We start from the raw sequence: 16,604 nt of genomic DNA, 5'->3' as shown, positions 1-16,604 counted from the left end.
CAAAGCTCTGTCTTTGGTTCAAAGCATACTGGGTCTCACCTGAAGTCGTCCAAAGTAAAGCAGCCTCCTATCCCGGTCCTTCCTTCCTTCCTTCCTTCCTTCCTTCCTTCCTTCCTTCCTTCCTTCCTTCCTTAATTTCTGTGCCTCTTAAGAAATAATGTTTGGAGGTGCTGTTTTAGAAACATACAAAAAAGGGTGGCTGTGGGTGTTAGCCAACTATTGCAGCAGAGTGGGGTTTTTATTTTACTGTTCCTTCTCTTTTATCTACTTCTCACTCATATTACATTGTGCTAATTCACCTATAGCAAGATGATATCATATAGCAATAACTAGTATAGGGCCATGTCTTGGAGCACAGAGGAAAACTCTGAGTTTTGAATTCCACAGTAGGGAAATAACCTCCTGGGACTCAGCAACCTGTTTAACATTATCTTGGATTAACTATTTCTTGTAGGTTATTATCAACTTCCCAGATCCCTCACACAAGAGTGACATTGTCCAACTTAGAGGACCCAAGAATGAGGTGGAAAAATGCACAAAGTACATGCAGAAGATGGTGGCAGATCTGGTAGGTGATCATCTCTGCCTCTGCTTTTGGTTTGGTTTGCAAATGCAGGGGCTTTGTTAGTGCTAAGCATTCTACTAAATCAAGCATGGGGAACCAGAGGTATATACTCCTCAATGAGATCCAGCAGGGTTATTCCTTTGGCTCATGAGGCCATTTCCTGCAAGCCACACTTACCTGTGCTTCAGCTGGTGTAATTTAGGACATGGAGTGTGAGTCAGGAAAAGACATAGCTCCCTGCCAAAAGTGGGGTTTGCTGGCACTGTGAGTCAGAGGATTGGCAATGCTTTCAAACCACGTGGGCAAAGGAAGACTTCACCAGAGAAATGAGTAAAACATAGGCAAAGTCACATTTGCTCATACAACTTTGTGTCTGTTCTTTATTCCATTCATTCATCCATGCTTCCTTTCTTGTAAGGTTGAAAACAGCTACTCCATTTCAGTTCCCATCTTCAAACAATTCCACAAGAACATCATTGGGAAAGGAGGTGCAAATATCAAAAAGGTGAGACTTCCTTGATTCTTCCTTGTTATCCTTGTAGTTTGTTACTTCTCTTCTCAGTATTTCTGATACCTCCTGTTAGATATTTGGTCCAGGAGGCAGCCATGTCTGTTCCTTTAACTTTTTTTTTTGTCTTTGCTGTAGATCCGTGAAGAATGCAGCACCAAGATTGATCTCCCAGCAGAGAACAGCAATTCGGAGACAATTATCATTACAGGGAAAAGAGCCAACTGTGAAGCTGCTCGCAATCGGATTCTCTCCATCCAAAAAGAGTTGGTAAGACAAACAGCCCTTTCAGCATAACAGCTATTACCAATTCCAGTAAAAAAAAATAGTTGCATGCAGATTGATTCAGTTTCCTTAGAGAAACCACAACTTTCTTGGGCAACGTCTTGGTTTTCTTGGGGGCATGTGTGTTAGTTTTCCTTTTGGCTTTATTGGACATCACTCACCAAATATTCCAGGTGAACTGCCATCCAGAAATCAAAAGATCTTGGTTGCCCCTCAACTGTTCCTGATAAAAGCCACATAATCAAAAGGTCACAATGCTGGGAAGATGTTTGGGCTTGTATTACAGTAACCCTCAAGTGGAAAGGGATTATGAAGTAAATTCCAGAAGTCAAATTTGAAGAGGTAGCAGTTCTGAGAAATAATCACACTGTTTATTTGCAAGAGAGATTTTGTGGTGGTGGCTTTGTGGGAGGTTTCTGTCAGTTACTGATTTAGAGTTGCACTTAAGTCCTTGAATCACAGCAGTTTAGATTCTTTGGAAGCTTTTCCTCAAGGGATTCCCCTCCCCATGTAGTACGGTGTGTGCTACAACTAAAAACAACAACCCACTGAACACTATATACTATGGAAACCCTTGTTGACTGACCATAAAATAAATATGTTTATATAGTACATCTTCTACAGTAAACATGTAGAATGAACATAGAGCCAGAAACCCCTCCATGCTGAAGATCTCAAAGTATATCTGAAACACATTGTTTTGGCACAAGGATGGGGGACCTATAGCCCTCTGATGCTGCTGTTTGATTACAAGTCCCATTGGTCCCAACCAGCATAACCAAAGGTGATGAGGGATGATTACAGTCTAATGACATTTGGAGGACTGTAGCTTTCACATCCCTGCATTTTCAGGTTGTCCTCTTGCCTGCTTTCCCCCTGCTACTGGATCAGAAATCTTTTACCTTTAAATAGAACCCTCTCAGGCAAAAAGAATTGCCATGTCATATCTGCCCTCTCATCGCTGGCATGCAGAAATTGAGCAGCCAGCCATATTTTGTGGCTAGCTCTTTAGGTATTTGTTTGAAAGCAGCAGAGGTATGTTTTAAGCAATGTGCTGTTGATGCTTCAGTTCTTCTCTCCACTTTCCTTCTGCCACTTTCACCAGCAGCTGAGAAAAGAGAAACCTAAACAGGTTGTTCTGTGTGCATTTAATATGCAATGAATTGAGGACCTCTGTAAAAAAGAGACGAAAGGGCAGGATTTTTCAACTTACATCCATCTGATCTGAGGTTTAATATGAAGGTATCTCTGAATAACAGCTATTCCTTTTGCTGTGAGGAGGACACTCCCCTAGAACTCCGTGTTGAAGCACATAGGCGTGCTTCTGTGGGGGTAGTGCTGCCTGATGCAGTCAGTGACTGTCATTTGCTGACACATCCAGCTGGTTCCTGGCATGAGTCCCAGATTCCCTCTGCCAGTCTTAGTTTTGAATAAGAAATAATGAGGGTGGGGAGGACTTCCTGAGCACATAGTTGGGGAGAGGGAGTTCTTTGTGCCTTCCTACAATTTCTCTGCATGAGGGAAGAGGGGGGAAAGCCTAAATACCTCTTCTTTTCTGTCCGTGCCTCTCCCTGCCCCCTTGCTGTTGCCCCAGGCTAACATTGCAGAGGTGGAGGTCTCCATTCCTTCCAAGCTGCACAACTCGCTCATTGGTGCCAAAGGTCGTTTCATCCGCTCCATCATGGAGGAATGTGGTGGGGTTCACATCCACTTCCCCATAGAAGGCTCCGGCAGCGATACAGTCACCATCAGGGGCCCTGCCCAGGACGTTGAAAAGGCCAAGAAACAGCTCCTACAACTGGCAGAAGAGAAGGTAGGAACCGTGGATGTGGAAAAATAGGTGCTGCCGGCACAGTTCCTATGGATAAGCTCTGGATTTGTGGTCACAAGGAAATCACTGCGGCAAAAATTTACATATTCCCAGTGGGGGATTAACTACTAATAGGAAATAAAGTTGGCAGTTGCTAGCCTATTATGCCAAACTCTGCTTCCATTTTGTCGCTGGCTGTGCCCCATACCATCATATTTTGACTGATGGGCCTTAGAAATTTTCAGCTCTCTCAAGTGATCCCTGGGGATAGAAAGTTTGAGAACTCCTGGTCTCTTCTAACTAGAATTAGTGCTCCAGGGTCTCAGGCATAGATCTTGCCTGGACCTGCTACCTAAAGGCAATTTAACTATGGACTCAAAGATCAGACATGCAGTACATTTACTCTGCCACTAAAATATGGCTGCTCCCGAAATTTATTCCCTTCTTGCTAATAGTTAATCCAACAGGGTTGCTAAAGGTGATTGAGAATTTATTGTACGTCACTGTGCTATGAAAAAGTTCTCCCTCGCTCGCTTTGTCTAGTGTTTGGAGCAGGGGATCATTGCTTTAATAATTGCAGCTGACTATATTTATACTTGAAAGGGGGGGGGCAACTTGAGCTGCTCCTTCCTTCTGTTGGAGACTCAGCTGGGTACGAAAGAATATGCAGCTTGTCTGGAATTTTGGCTTCTCTTGGAGCCTTCAGAGCAACTTCCTGGAACTTTACAGGCCCAGGCTTCATCCTGAGCTACTCAGAACTGACTCTCTCTGTTTACTAACTAAATAAACACCCTTTACGTGCAAGTTCTTAGGTGCTGCTTTGAAAACAGCATGTCCTAAATCTGCAGAACAGGTGGAATCTGCCTACGCTGCATTTAATGGCAGGGCGTTTGGCCCTGTCAGGTTACTTAACAGCAAGCTGCTGTTGAGCTCCTCTGTCTAGCTATAATGTCTCACTCCATTTGTCTGCAGCCCTGAGGCTGGTCTCTCCACTAGAGGCAAATTCAGAGCCAATGCAGAATCTCAAAGCACTTTCTTTGGCATACTTTCCTGGTTTCTAGCAGACGAAGCATTTCATTTGTCTTTTACTACATATGCAGCTCTCAGTTCGTTCTTCGGTGCAGTTGAAGGTAGCCCTCGTAGCAACTCTCAGGGGTGGTTAAGAGTTGAGAGAAAGTGTCTTGTCCAAGGTCACAGTGAGTGTCAGGGATTAAGCAGAGATTTGAACAGAAGTCTTCTCTGGTTCTACTCTCCTCTGTACCGCCCTTTGAGGGTGTGGTGGAAGAGCGCTGAAATGATGGGACAGAGTACTTTCTTTGCATGCAAAAGGTTCCGGCGTCAGTTCCTGGCATCTCCCAGATAGGGCAAGAAAGGGCTTGTTTCTGAAACCTTGGAGAGCCACTGCCACACACAGTAAATGATACGGAGCTAGGTAGACTAATGGTCTAACTCTACATCAAACAGCTTCCCAGGTTTTATCATCTAACTTTAGAAAAAGTATTCATTGTACATATATTTAGGGCATGATCCTCTCTAACGTGAGCACCCGCTGCACATGCATAGAGGGGATTGCTTATAGAGCCATTGGAATATTTCCTGTGACAAGCAAAGTAGCTATATGCAAACTTATTCAATTTAGCATGATTTGTACAGATAATTTGACTTTTGCTGGACTGCAGTGTTTGTTTGTTTAAGTATACAGGGCAGGATTCACCTAACAAACCACGTCAGCAGAAACCCTGTGCAAAGGTGCTTCCCACCCATGTCCCCCCCCAACTGAATTTGGCTCTGGGGGTGTCATGAAAAACCCCAGAGCAGTGCAGAGACCGACCATCTGTGCAAGCTAATAGTGCAACTCTGAAACCTGCCAACAGAGTTCTGCTTCTGTGTATGAACATTGCTTAACTCCTACCTTTCATGCCTTGAAAAGGGCTTTTAACCTGATTTATTCCGAGCATCTGGATCTCAAAGCCGTTAACCTCCACAGATTTTTCAGTAGGACTGTCATATTAGTTTTCTCCAGTAGAAATGGCAACAAGAATGTAAAGAAATACCTCCAAATCCTGATGTGTTTATTTTTGTTTATTCCTGCTGTTTAGCAAACAAAGAGTTATACTGTGGACTTGCGTGCCAAACCGGAGTACCACAAGTTCCTGATTGGCAAAGGAGGCGGTAACATCCGCAAGGTGCGTGATAATACTGGTGCCCGGATTATCTTCCCCACCTCGGAGGACAAAGATCAGGAGCTGATTACTATCATGGGAACAGAGGAAGCTGTCAAAGAGGCCCAGAAGGAGCTGGAAGTGCTCATCAAGAACCTGGTGAGGAAAAGGATCTTTTCATAACCTTTTGATGTTGACATATGGACTTAAGGGAGATAATTGCCCTGGAGAATTTTCAGGCAATGACGATGCCTTGTGTGTTTTAGGACAATGTGATTGAAGATTCCATGACGGTGGACCCTAAGCATCACCGGCACTTTGTCATCCGGAAAGGGCAGGTGCTACGGACCATTGCAGAGGAGTATGGGGGTGTGATGGTCAGCTTTCCACGCCCCGGCACACAGAGTGACAAGGTCACCCTTAAAGGAGCAAAGGACTGTGTGGAAGCGGCAAAGAAGCGCATCTTGGAGATCATTGATGACTTGGTGAGTGTCCATGTTAGAGGAGCCTCTCTTCCCCATGGTCACTTTTTTCTAGTCTAGGTGTTTTTGTTTCTGTTTTGGTCTAGCATTTATTAAAAAAAACAAAAACTGGGTGTATCATAAACACTCATAACACCTGAGAAACTAGCCTCTTTAGATTCTAAGCTTTAGGCAAGAATTCTTAATTACTAATTATAGCCTTCTAATTGCAGCCAAAGTAAAGAAAGGGTTTGCTGGAACAGTCTGACCGTGACGTGCAGGAACCTGTTCTTTGTGATTTAATTTCTTATAACCCTGGCATGTATTTCCTAGCAGTCATACTTTTCTTCCATTATTGCACACATTATAGTCAACAAACAAACAATTCATAAATGCAGTACAGCATGCAATCTGATCCTGGCAGATTGAATACATAACCAAAAACCCCATAGAACTTTGCTGTCCTAAGGACAGAGATGAGATTGTCAAGGAAAACAGAGACATTCTAAAAGGAACATTTGGCAGTATTGGAAGGCACGCCGCAGAAGGACACTGTGAGAAGTTGATAAAAATCACAGTAATAAAAATGGTATAACGCACGAATCTTCTGAAAATATTGAGCAGGATTCACCTCATCAGCAGGAGGGTGTCCTTTTGCCCATAGGGCTGGGCCCCCTGAGATTGGCTCTGGTGGGGTCAGGTCACACCCTAAAACAGCACACACAGGAAGTGAGGGATCATCTCATCCCGTAGAGTTTAAAATTGATGTGAGTTACTTTGGGAGGCAATCATTATCTGGAAAGTGGGATAAAAATAGGAATAAATTCTTTTCTCCTCCCCCTAGGAAGCCCAGGTGACAATAGAATGCACCATTCTTCAGAAGTATCACCGCTCTATAATGGGCCCCAAAGGTTCCAGGATCCAGCAGATCACCCGCGACCATGGTGTTCAGATCAAATTCCCAGACCGGGAGGAGAACGTGGGTACGAGATCTTACAAGCCTGCCAGTAAAAGCAGGCACCTGCGGGGGTGGGGAGCAACACAAAAGTGCCTCATATCTTCTGAGATGCTTTCAGAGCTGTGAAAATCTGTAATCGTGCTTTAGAAGTGAAATGGGTATTTTTCATAGGGTTGTTGTTTTTTTTAAGCAACGCAATTTCCTTAAACCCAGATGTGTTGCCTTGGGAGTCGGCTGAATGTGGCCTCCATTTACTACAGACTTGTCTTAAGGGCAGCATACTTTCAGAGTTGGTTAATCGTCTTCCAAAAGCCAAGGTAGAAGGGAAAACATGGCAAACTCTTAATGATTCTGTGCCTCTCCAAATAAGGCTATCCCACCACACATTGAGAACTGACAATTTATGTGGGTAATTCTTTGTAGTTCATTTATGAGCAGTAGGCCACATCCAAGATGCCAGCCAGCCAGACATCACTACTGGGAAACCAAAGAAACTTGGTGTGGAAGTTGGCTCTTGCATTTTTAACAGAGGATAATGATAAGTGGCACTTCAGACATGGCTTTTCTATGATCTGCCTAGGCCAGGAATTTTACAGTGAGAACAATCCATACCCCTGGGTGCCCTGGAGATAACAAGCCGGCAACTTCAGGCTAACCAGTTGAAAATGTAGTCACTCTTCTCACCTCTGTGATCATAGCTCCCACTGCAGAGTCGCCAGCCCAGGAGAATGGCAAAGAGGGTGGAGAAGGGAAGGAGAACAAAGAAACAGATCCTGGCTCCCCAAAGAAATGTGATACTATCATAATCTCTGGTCGTCGAGAGAAGTGTGAGGCAGCAAAAGAAGCCCTGCAGGTAAGATTATTTGTTGGCTGCTATGCCCTGAAAAAATACAGCTTTGCTTACTAGGTGCTGTAAAATGGCCCAGCCATATTTTGATCATAAGGATCTTTTAATTGTACATGGCTGCAGGGACTATTAAATAATTTCCACTGAAGAAGCAGGATGTTGGCCTGAGTGGAAAAGGTAAAATAATTGACCTCTTGAGGTGATTATCTGTGGGACATTTTATGCAGCACCCACACTCAATATCTTGAATATTATTTTACTCTATGGCTTTGGTTTGACAGCTTCATGTGTTGCTGGGATAAGAGTTTGTTTGGTGGGTTCTGGACAAGTACTTGTTGACAAAGTGATTCTTTTGCTTATAAGTTCTGCAGCTGGTGTAATTTCAGCCTTTCCTCTTCAGGCACTGGTTCCAGTTACCATTGAAGTAGAAGTTCCTTTTGACCTTCATCGTTTCATCATTGGTCAGAAGGGCGTTGGAATCAGGAAAATGATGGACGAGTTTGAGGTGAGCAGGCTCTCTGTTGACTCCTTCCATTTTGGGGCTTTGGAGAACAGATAGGCCAAAATATGAATACCACTCTTACTGATTATCCTAATGTTGAAACAGTCTTAAGACCACTGAAGAGGTCAAGCACAATTTTTCCTCCATGTGTTTGCAACATGCACCTGAGATGTACAATAACATATTTCCTGTTGTTCATTGTAGTGTTTTTTTGTGCTATAAGAAACTAAAGTAGCCTGTATAAACCCAGCAATGATACATTAAGAGTGGGTTTTTTTTGGGGGGGGTGTTGCAATTTTAAGTACTTGAGAATTCCAGTTCTTTGAAGAAATATTGATTGTGAAGGTTATGGGTGGCTGCAAAGATGCTCCTATACAACAACTGCCCACTCCTGGCATAATGATAGCTGCCTGGAATTTTTTGTAGGTGAACATCCAAGTCCCTGCCCCAGAGCTTCAGTCTGACATCATCTCTATCAGTGGGCTTGCTGCTAACCTGGACCGTGCCAAGGCCAGACTTCTTGAGAGGGTGAAGGAGCTGCAAGCTGAGCAAGAGGATCGGGTATGTGTTGTGCCGGAACCATTGTGATTTGTCAGTCTCTCCCAGCTGCCTTGTCATATTAAAAACAATTAAAAGATCTATATTTTAGTCCTGCTTTATTTAAGAGTGGTGCTGTGGGAAGAGACTGTGGGATCTTGTCAGCAGCCTTAAGCAGGATGAGTTAATGCAGACAATGCTTTAATGCCTAATATTGGAAGGTGAGGAGTGTGGCTCTCTGTAGTTCTGGGTTAGTATGTATTCCTGCCATGCAGTCACTGTTGCTGTCTTAGCACTGCCTCAATTGGCAGAACTTGCAGTTGAAGCTTAGATTGAAGTCCCAGACCATGTACCAAAACAACATTTCTGAATCATGAAATTTTGAGTCTGGTTGCAAGGAAAAGCTTGGTGTGGGCATGAAGAGATGGTATAAAGCAAAACAAAGGAGGAAAAATGAGCCAAGGGCTTTAATAATTTGGAGCGTGAGAATTAGGAGTAAAAAGATTTAAGTCTATGGGTCGTGGGTAGCGCTGTGGTCTAAACCACAGAGCCCTAGGACTTGCTGATCGGAAGGTTGGCGGTTTGAATCACTGCAATGGGGTGAGCTCCTGTTACTCGGTCCCTGCTCCTGCCAACCTAACAGTTCAAAAGCACATCAAAAAGTGCAAGTAGATAAATAGGTACTGCTCCAGCGGGAAGGTAAACGGCGTTTCTGTGCGCTGCTTTGGTTCGCCAGAAGCGGCTTAGTCATGCTGGCCACATGACCCAGAAGCTGTACGCCGGCTCCCTTGGCCAATAAAGCGAGATGAGTGCACAACCCCAGAGTCATTCGCGACTGGACATAACGGTCAGGGGTACCTTTACCTTTACCTTTTAAGATTTAAATCTAAGAGGTTTATATAACATCGCTGCCACCTAGAAGAGAGTGGAAGGCTAAGGCAAAAGTATTCTCCCAATATGGGAGAGACAACAGGAGGCAGGGATGCTCTGTGGGCTTGTAAGATAATACTTCTTATGAAGACCAGTGTTTACAATGCAAGGTGCAAGTTTTGTGTGATTCAGGTCCAATGTTCCAATACGTTTTCTAAAAATTAAAACCATGTGAGCAAGGGCTTGATATTAAGGCATTATCAGCTCTAGGTGATGGGAGTTAAACATATTTTTTACTATTGTATGAGGACTCCTTTGTTATGTAGCTAAATCTGACATTTACCAAAGTTGGATACAAATAATTCACCTAATTAGAGGCAGCAGCTGTGCAGCTCCTTAAAAACATCCCTCTTGATCGTTCTAGGCTTTGCGAAATTTTAAGCTGACTGTTGCTGTGGAGCCCAGATACCACCCTAAAATCATTGGCAGGAAAGGGGCTGTGATCACTCAAATCCGCACAGAGCATGATGTCACTATACAGTTTCCAGATAAGGATGATGAATCTCAGGTGAGGAACTCTGCGAGAGCGGCTGGTATGGCGGAGGCTGTTTACCCACATCCACAGAATGGAGGGGGCTTTCCTTTGAGCAGAGCTCCAATGAGCACCGTCTGCTCAATTTCCCTCATGGCCTCTTTGGCAGCCTTGTCAGGCTATTGGCCTTTGCGTGCCACAGAGGCCTGTGCTATGTGCTGCTGTCTTTAAGGGCCTGGGACTAACTCTTCAAACTTCCGCCTCAGTCCCAGGATCAGATCACCATCACTGGTTATGAGAAGAATACTGAATCTGCCCGAGATGCCATCATGAAGATTGTTGGTGAATTGGAGCAGATGGTATCTGAGGACATCACTCTGGACCATCGTGTTCATGCCCGCATTATTGGAGCGCGGGGAAAAGCCATCCGCAAGATCATGGATGAGTTCAAGGTATGTAAAGGGCACATGGTATCTGATAGACATATGTTGTCATCTGTGACAACAGAGGTGTTTATTTTTGCTGAGTGTAATGAATGCATTCAAGAACCCTGGCACTTGGTTGGTTGTGCAGTGAGATTATGAGCACGAGCCTTGGTGTTGAATGCCTTGGTACTCAGACGTTTTGGCTCCTGAACACCGCAAACCCAAACATGAGTGTTCCGGTTTGTGAACTATTTTTGGAAGCAGAACGTCCGATGGAGCTTCCGTGGCTTCTGATTGGCTGCAGGAGTTCCACACTTTGCTTTCTGAACATTTTGGAAGTCGAACGGACTTCCGGAAAAGATTCCGTTCGACTTCCAATGTACAACTGTAGTGAGAAAATAACTTAGTGGCTGCACAGACATGCACTCTTGCTTTTAGGAGTAACTGTAGATGGTGTTCAAACACCTTTAAGAGCATGTCAGGAAAAAATGTTGATGATTCAACTGAATTGCACAAGACAGGGCTTCCACTCAGTCACTGCACAGAAAACAAAATCTGTACAACTGTGAAAAGATGACTACAACTTGATTTATATGCCAGGGATAGGGAGCCTGTGTGCCACTTTATCCCGCTGCCCATCTTGATGACCTACAACTCCCATCATCCCTGATTGTCCCATGCAGGCTGGGTGTGATGGGAGTTGTAGTTCAACACCGTCTTGAAGACTACTGATTCTCCCATCGCTATTATATGGGGACCTAAACAAATTAAGCCAGGCCGCTCAATATTCTGGTATTGTCTTCATCACTCTGCTTTCTCTAGCCTTTTGGTGTATGGCATGCAGGGAAATGAGACAATTAAAGACCTATTTTCTCTTAATTTGTTAGCTGATCTGAAATCTTTGTCATTCCAGGTGGACATCCGCTTCCCCCAGAGTGGAGCTGCTGATCCAAATTGTGTGACTGTGACTGGACTCCCTGAGAATGTGGAGGAAGCCATTGATCATATCCTGAACCTGGAGGAGGAATATGTGAGTGTCAGAGTTCTTAAATCCATGTAGTTTTTAGTACTTGAGAGACACCAGTATGTGGACCTTCCAAACTTCTCAGCTTGCATCTTATGTATACACCACATATGGGTGATATCAAGAAAATACTGCTCCTTTTGCAGTGTGTGTGTGTGTGGGGAAATACACATGAATTTGTGTTGCGATAAACATCTCTAACTTGGACCACACTTGTTTGTATGGTGTTGCAGCTGGCAGATGTGGTGGACAATGAGGCAATGCAAGTCTACATGAAACCACCTGCTCATGGGGAAGCTAAGGCTGCATCAAAGGGATTTGTCGTGAGAGATGCCCCCTGGACACCAGGAAACACCGAGAAGGTAGGTGCTGCTTCCTCGATAGTTACCTTTTGTACTGAAAGGATGGCCAGGACTTCGGCTGGAGAGATGAGTCCTCATTATGATGTTAAGAGTCAATCCTCTTATTAGTGTGTAGAGTGAAAAAAGGAGGGGAAAGGGGAAATGGAGTGGTGCGAGAGACTCTGGCACCACTTTTGTTGTCATAATGTTTGTATCCGGTTAGGGGGCCAGCACACAGGTGCAAAATGGACTATGGAAGTCGATACACACCTGACCCCTGAAAAGCGCAATACGTATGCCCCTCTCTTCTGTCATCCTTTGTTTTTATTATCCTTTTCCCTCTCTTCCCAATACCTGCCCTCCAACAGTGTCTGTTTCCCCCTAGCTGCCAGGAATTTTTGCACTACAACCTGAGACGCTAGGCCAGATACATCTTAACCTAGCCAATTACTCCTCCCAGCGCCACTCATAAAAAAACTGTAAATTGCCAATGGGTTATGAACACTGGTGTGGATTATTGCAACCTCCACCATCCTGCTTCTGCATCATACTACTGTAGAACTCTATTCTATATCCTCATTCCCTGCAGGCAGGGTAGCTGCCACAGAAAAAGGGGTGCAGGGCAGTTGGGCCTGATGCTGTCACATGATGGCAGTGAGACCAAGCCAGCTTTAGCCTGGAGAGTTCCCTCTCTCCAGTCCAAACCCTCCACCCACCCCATTTGAAGGGAGGTTTGTATTGCTCTGCCCTCATTCTTGAGTGTGCAGCTGGTTTTTTTTAAAGGCTCATCTTGGAAGAGGCTGCTTTACTATTGTTGGAAAAATCTTCCCTCAAGCTGTCTGTAGTAGCAGTGGATGAGACACTACCTTCAAAGCTTATCATTCTTGGTGCATTTTCGGGGCTGGTAGTGATCTGTAGAGAAGTTAAGTTCCTCTTCCTGTACAGTCAGTGATGTTGTTTAATGCAGCAATAGCACTTGTACTAGTTATGGTTTTGGCTTTTGTTTCCTTACAGGCCCCTGACATGACCAGTTCTGAAGATTTCCCAAGTTTTGGAGCTCAGGTGGCCCCCAAAACTCTACCTTGGGGTCCTAAGCGGTAATAGCGTGGAAGCAGCAATCTTGTCCAGCCACCTGCCACAAGGTTTCCTTTCTGAATTCTGATCTAGTGGCTGGATCCAGTGCAGATTGCCCATGGGGGTCTCTTAATGAAACTAGAGTGCTACCCCTTTTGAGGTTCTCTGTTGTCCCTGCGCTTAGGCCTCACTATGCTTCAGTTTGACTCTTTCCTTTCTCCTTGCCCTGGAAGAAACTTTCCACGTAGATTCCAACCTAAAACACATACATTATTTTTTTTTGCCTTTCAACTTTTCACTCAATCTCATGTTGGCCATGGTGTAGTAACCAAACCTCCCAGGTACACCTTGCAAAAAGCACTCTAGGCTCCATTAGGAGATCTCCTCACTGCAGCTAGGAATCTACTTCCTGTCTCTCAACCTCAGGAAATGCATTTCCTCAACTTTCTACAAAGCCAAAATATTTGCTCTTTTCCCCTCCTGCCCTGTTTCTCCAAGGCCTTACCTTTGTAGAGTGCAATCAACTTTTCCCTTTCAACTGCCAAACAAAAAACGCACCCATCTAATACTGCTATGGGAGAGGAAATCGGCCAGAATGGATAGGTGGAGGTTCAGCCTGGAGATACGGCCCCAGGAAGTGCTAAGAGGGGCATAACCCTTGCTGTGTTAGTCTGCATCGCTGAGTGTACCAAAATTCTCCCCTTGTTGGTGTGAGTATTGAATCGCGGCTCATCACCAGTGTTTGGACACGTACACTCTTTTTTGTTCTCCCTTCCCAGCAGTAGTATGGCTGAGTGGAACCAGAAAACTGACAGTATTATTGGGTCTAACAAAACTTGGTTCAACCAAAAGTGCCATGGTAGCATGTCACAGAAGGTGGTGAGCTATTAGTGTGGTGTTAGAGGGTACATTACTCTTTTTCCCTCCCCAGGCTTGATAGTGATGGCATTTAAATACCAGGGTTCAGAGTGTGTCTTTTTTGCTTTTTACTATTGCCTTCTTTCTACCTCAAGCCGGAATGACAGTGGCCTGCTTCTTCAGTCAAGCCCCTCTTGCTTCCTGTTATCATGACTGTTGTTCCTCTGTGAGCAGAGGGATCTGTGTGTGGCTTCAGCCTGGCTACATGCCATCAAACATCCCCTCCTACTAAGATGGTCTTAACCACGTCACATAATTTGGCCTGTAGTCTTGTGACAAAAAGTTAGGCCTTGGGGAGGGAGGCAGGTAAGGAGTGGCTCTCACTTAAATTGAAGAAGCTGGATTGCAGTTCAGTCTTAAATCAAGCCTCTCTTGGAGGGGAGGAGAGAATACCTACATTCAACAAAGGCCTTTCTGTAGTCTGGCAGCAAATGTTTTTGTCCTTTTGTCATGTCCCTCATACAACAGTAGTTTCTGCATTCTAGCTGCTGCCATAAACAGATACAAGGCTGCTTGTATTAAAGCTGCTCTTCCAGCCATTACATGGTATATATATATATATCTTTTCTGCCGAAGGTGCTGGTGCCAGGGCTGGTCTGGTGCCAACTCTGCTCTCTGCCTACTGCCTCCCTTCCCCTCCAAAGAGCTTTTCTGAGCCATTAGCTAAGAACCGAACCCCAGGATTGCTTATGCCCCCGTTAATACATACTGGGAAAAGGTCTGCAAGGCTCTTGTCTTTCTTGACCGCTAGCCCAACAGGAAGGAAAGCCTCTTTCTTTCAGTAAACCTAGCTGAAGGGAGGAGAGATTTGTTTCTCTATGCTAATTCCACTTGGGGCAGGACAAGCCCTCTTACTATCTGAGCAGGAGACAAACAGGGTAGTAGTGTTTTAATGTATTGCCAGTAGTATACCTGGTGTCTGAATGTCAGTCACATCACTTGCACATGTGTTTTTAGGCTTCAACTGCCATTGAGCATGGCCCCCAACCCAGCCATTTGTTCAAACTGTTGAGAGTACTCTACCCCCTCTGTCCCATGTAGTCTGCAGCAGATGCTCTGCGGAGGTGTGCTCCATGTCCTCTTAATGTCTTCCATATTATGTTTCCATGGCAATGATCCCTTGGCCTTAACTTTGGAATTTGGAGATTATATGCAAAACATGTATAAAGGCTCATGAGTATGGATGACACTGGAATTTTATAAATTCTAAAAAAATAAAATAAAACCTGAAACAGCTTTTGAGTGGTTGTCTTTATTTTCTGTATACTTTAGTGTGGGTTTTTAAGAAGTCACTAATTCAAAATTTCTACCAGCCTTCCTAATGAAATACTGAACAGCTGCTAACTCTTAACCTTTCACAATTAATTCCAAACAATTGTAAAAGAACTTGCACTTTTTAGCTGTTCATACTGAATGTTGGACAGATTCTGTCCATTTGCTGTCAGCAGGGGTACTGTTTAATCATGATTGCAATCACTAGTATTTGGCATATGCCACATTGCAGCTTCCAGCTAAAGCAGATTCAAACTGATGTGCAGAAAATGCTCAGTCTTGTATTGCTTGTGTGAGAGGAAGAGGGGAGCAGGCAGCTTGTGAAGCTCAGTACAAGCTCTCAAATGGTTGCCTTCTCAAGCAGTAATCTTCTGTTAAGCTGGCCACTGCATACTAAGCAAAAGTGCACAGCTACTCTCCAATAATCTGCCCTTAGCTCATCAGAGCAGCTCTCACTCTTATAAGCCATTCAAGTGATGCAGCTTCTTCCCTCTTTGGAAGATTCCTTGTCGCTAAGCAGTACTTCTTCACAAGTTAAAAAGCAGCCCTCCCTCTTTGTAAACAGGAATGTAGGACTCCTCTGTGCTCACTGCTAGACTATAACTCTATAAATATCAGTAGAAATCACTTCTTGGGCGTGAGGACAAAGCTGTTCAGTTAGGCAAATGATTGCAGAGCTGATGGATGGGTTGGTTAGATTAATCCATTGTCCATGTATATCTTGTCCTTTGCCAAGTTAACACTTCTCAAAGTCCTTAAAGCAGCAGCTGGATCGATCAAATTCCTGAAGCCTTTAAAAGCTCCAAGTCTTCTTCTACAGTACAGCACTTGTGCAGAGAAGTGTCACTTTTTGTCAAATTCTTCTAGGCTGCTCACCTCCCCACCCCTTGCTCTTCCAGAAGCTTGGCAACTTGGCCTGGATCAAAACCAGAATGTCTTTCAGCATCGTGAGCCTACTATGGTGCTTTCTCTGCCAGAGGGGTTGGATTTCTCACATCTATCACTTCGGTGAGGGCCTGTCACAAGAGAAATCAACAGTCAACAGGGTAGAGAAGCATTGTTTACCTGGCTTCCCAACGGCTGGTGATAACTAACAGGCAAGACAATGATGGTGAGGTCAACACATTGTAGGTGGAATGACAGATTGGCCCTACAGTGACTTCTGTGATGGGAAGCCAGGTAAGCGATGCCAGTGCACTGACAGCTGCTATACCACCTAAAGATACATAGCTGTGTCAGTTCTACACAGCTTACATTTCAATTTGCTTATTACCCAAACCTCAATATTGCCATCCTTGAGATACGGTAAAGTAATTGGAGCATGCAGTTTAAGCAAAGAGCTCACTCAACCGTAACACGCCAGCAGTAAAGTTGCTTCAAAAAAGTAAGCCCAAAATTCCTAATACCTTGAAGTCAACACACCTGAGACCAAGAGAGTTGAAACTTGGCTTGTTATTAGAAAAATTCTATGGAGTTGTCCATAGATTGTTGGCACAATATGCTTTGAATGATA

At 44.3% G+C, this 16,604-nt stretch overlaps 2 protein-coding genes across 5 annotated transcripts in view; one reads left to right on the top strand and one right to left on the bottom strand.

Annotated features, from left to right (window-relative positions):
- Positions 1 to 15,053, top strand: part of HDLBP (high density lipoprotein binding protein) — a 56,049-nt gene extending 40,996 nt beyond the window's left edge. For all 3 annotated transcript variants that reach the window (XM_081910312.1, XM_081910314.1, XM_081910313.1), the window contains exons 14-28: positions 455 to 568; positions 984 to 1,070; positions 1,212 to 1,343; positions 2,953 to 3,171; positions 5,268 to 5,489; positions 5,597 to 5,815; positions 6,636 to 6,774; positions 7,448 to 7,602; positions 7,997 to 8,101; positions 8,525 to 8,659; positions 9,930 to 10,073; positions 10,304 to 10,489; positions 11,376 to 11,492; positions 11,720 to 11,848; positions 12,842 to 15,053. In XM_081910312.1, coding sequence (XP_081766438.1) covers positions 455 to 568; positions 984 to 1,070; positions 1,212 to 1,343; positions 2,953 to 3,171; positions 5,268 to 5,489; positions 5,597 to 5,815; positions 6,636 to 6,774; positions 7,448 to 7,602; positions 7,997 to 8,101; positions 8,525 to 8,659; positions 9,930 to 10,073; positions 10,304 to 10,489; positions 11,376 to 11,492; positions 11,720 to 11,848; positions 12,842 to 12,928 — 2,190 coding nt within the window. In that variant the 3' untranslated portion in view covers positions 12,929 to 15,053. The remainder of the gene's footprint in view (positions 1 to 454; positions 569 to 983; positions 1,071 to 1,211; positions 1,344 to 2,952; positions 3,172 to 5,267; positions 5,490 to 5,596; positions 5,816 to 6,635; positions 6,775 to 7,447; positions 7,603 to 7,996; positions 8,102 to 8,524; positions 8,660 to 9,929; positions 10,074 to 10,303; positions 10,490 to 11,375; positions 11,493 to 11,719; positions 11,849 to 12,841) is intronic.
- A 2-nt stretch (positions 15,054 to 15,055) lies between these two features.
- The window catches only part of ANO7 (anoctamin 7), a 33,275-nt gene continuing 31,726 nt past the window's right edge, over positions 15,056 to 16,604 (bottom strand). For both annotated transcript variants that reach the window (XM_081910372.1, XM_081910373.1), the window contains exon 24: positions 15,056 to 16,107. In XM_081910372.1, coding sequence (XP_081766498.1) covers positions 16,048 to 16,107 — 60 coding nt within the window. In that variant the 3' untranslated portion in view covers positions 15,056 to 16,047. The remainder of the gene's footprint in view (positions 16,108 to 16,604) is intronic.

This window comes from Podarcis melisellensis, assembly GCF_964234715.1.
Source record: "Podarcis melisellensis genome assembly, chromosome: 5".
NCBI classification, from domain to species: domain Eukaryota; kingdom Metazoa; phylum Chordata; class Lepidosauria; order Squamata; family Lacertidae; genus Podarcis; species Podarcis melisellensis.
The sequence above is the reverse complement of the archived record's forward strand: the minus strand, read 5'-3'. Positions and strand labels throughout refer to the sequence as shown.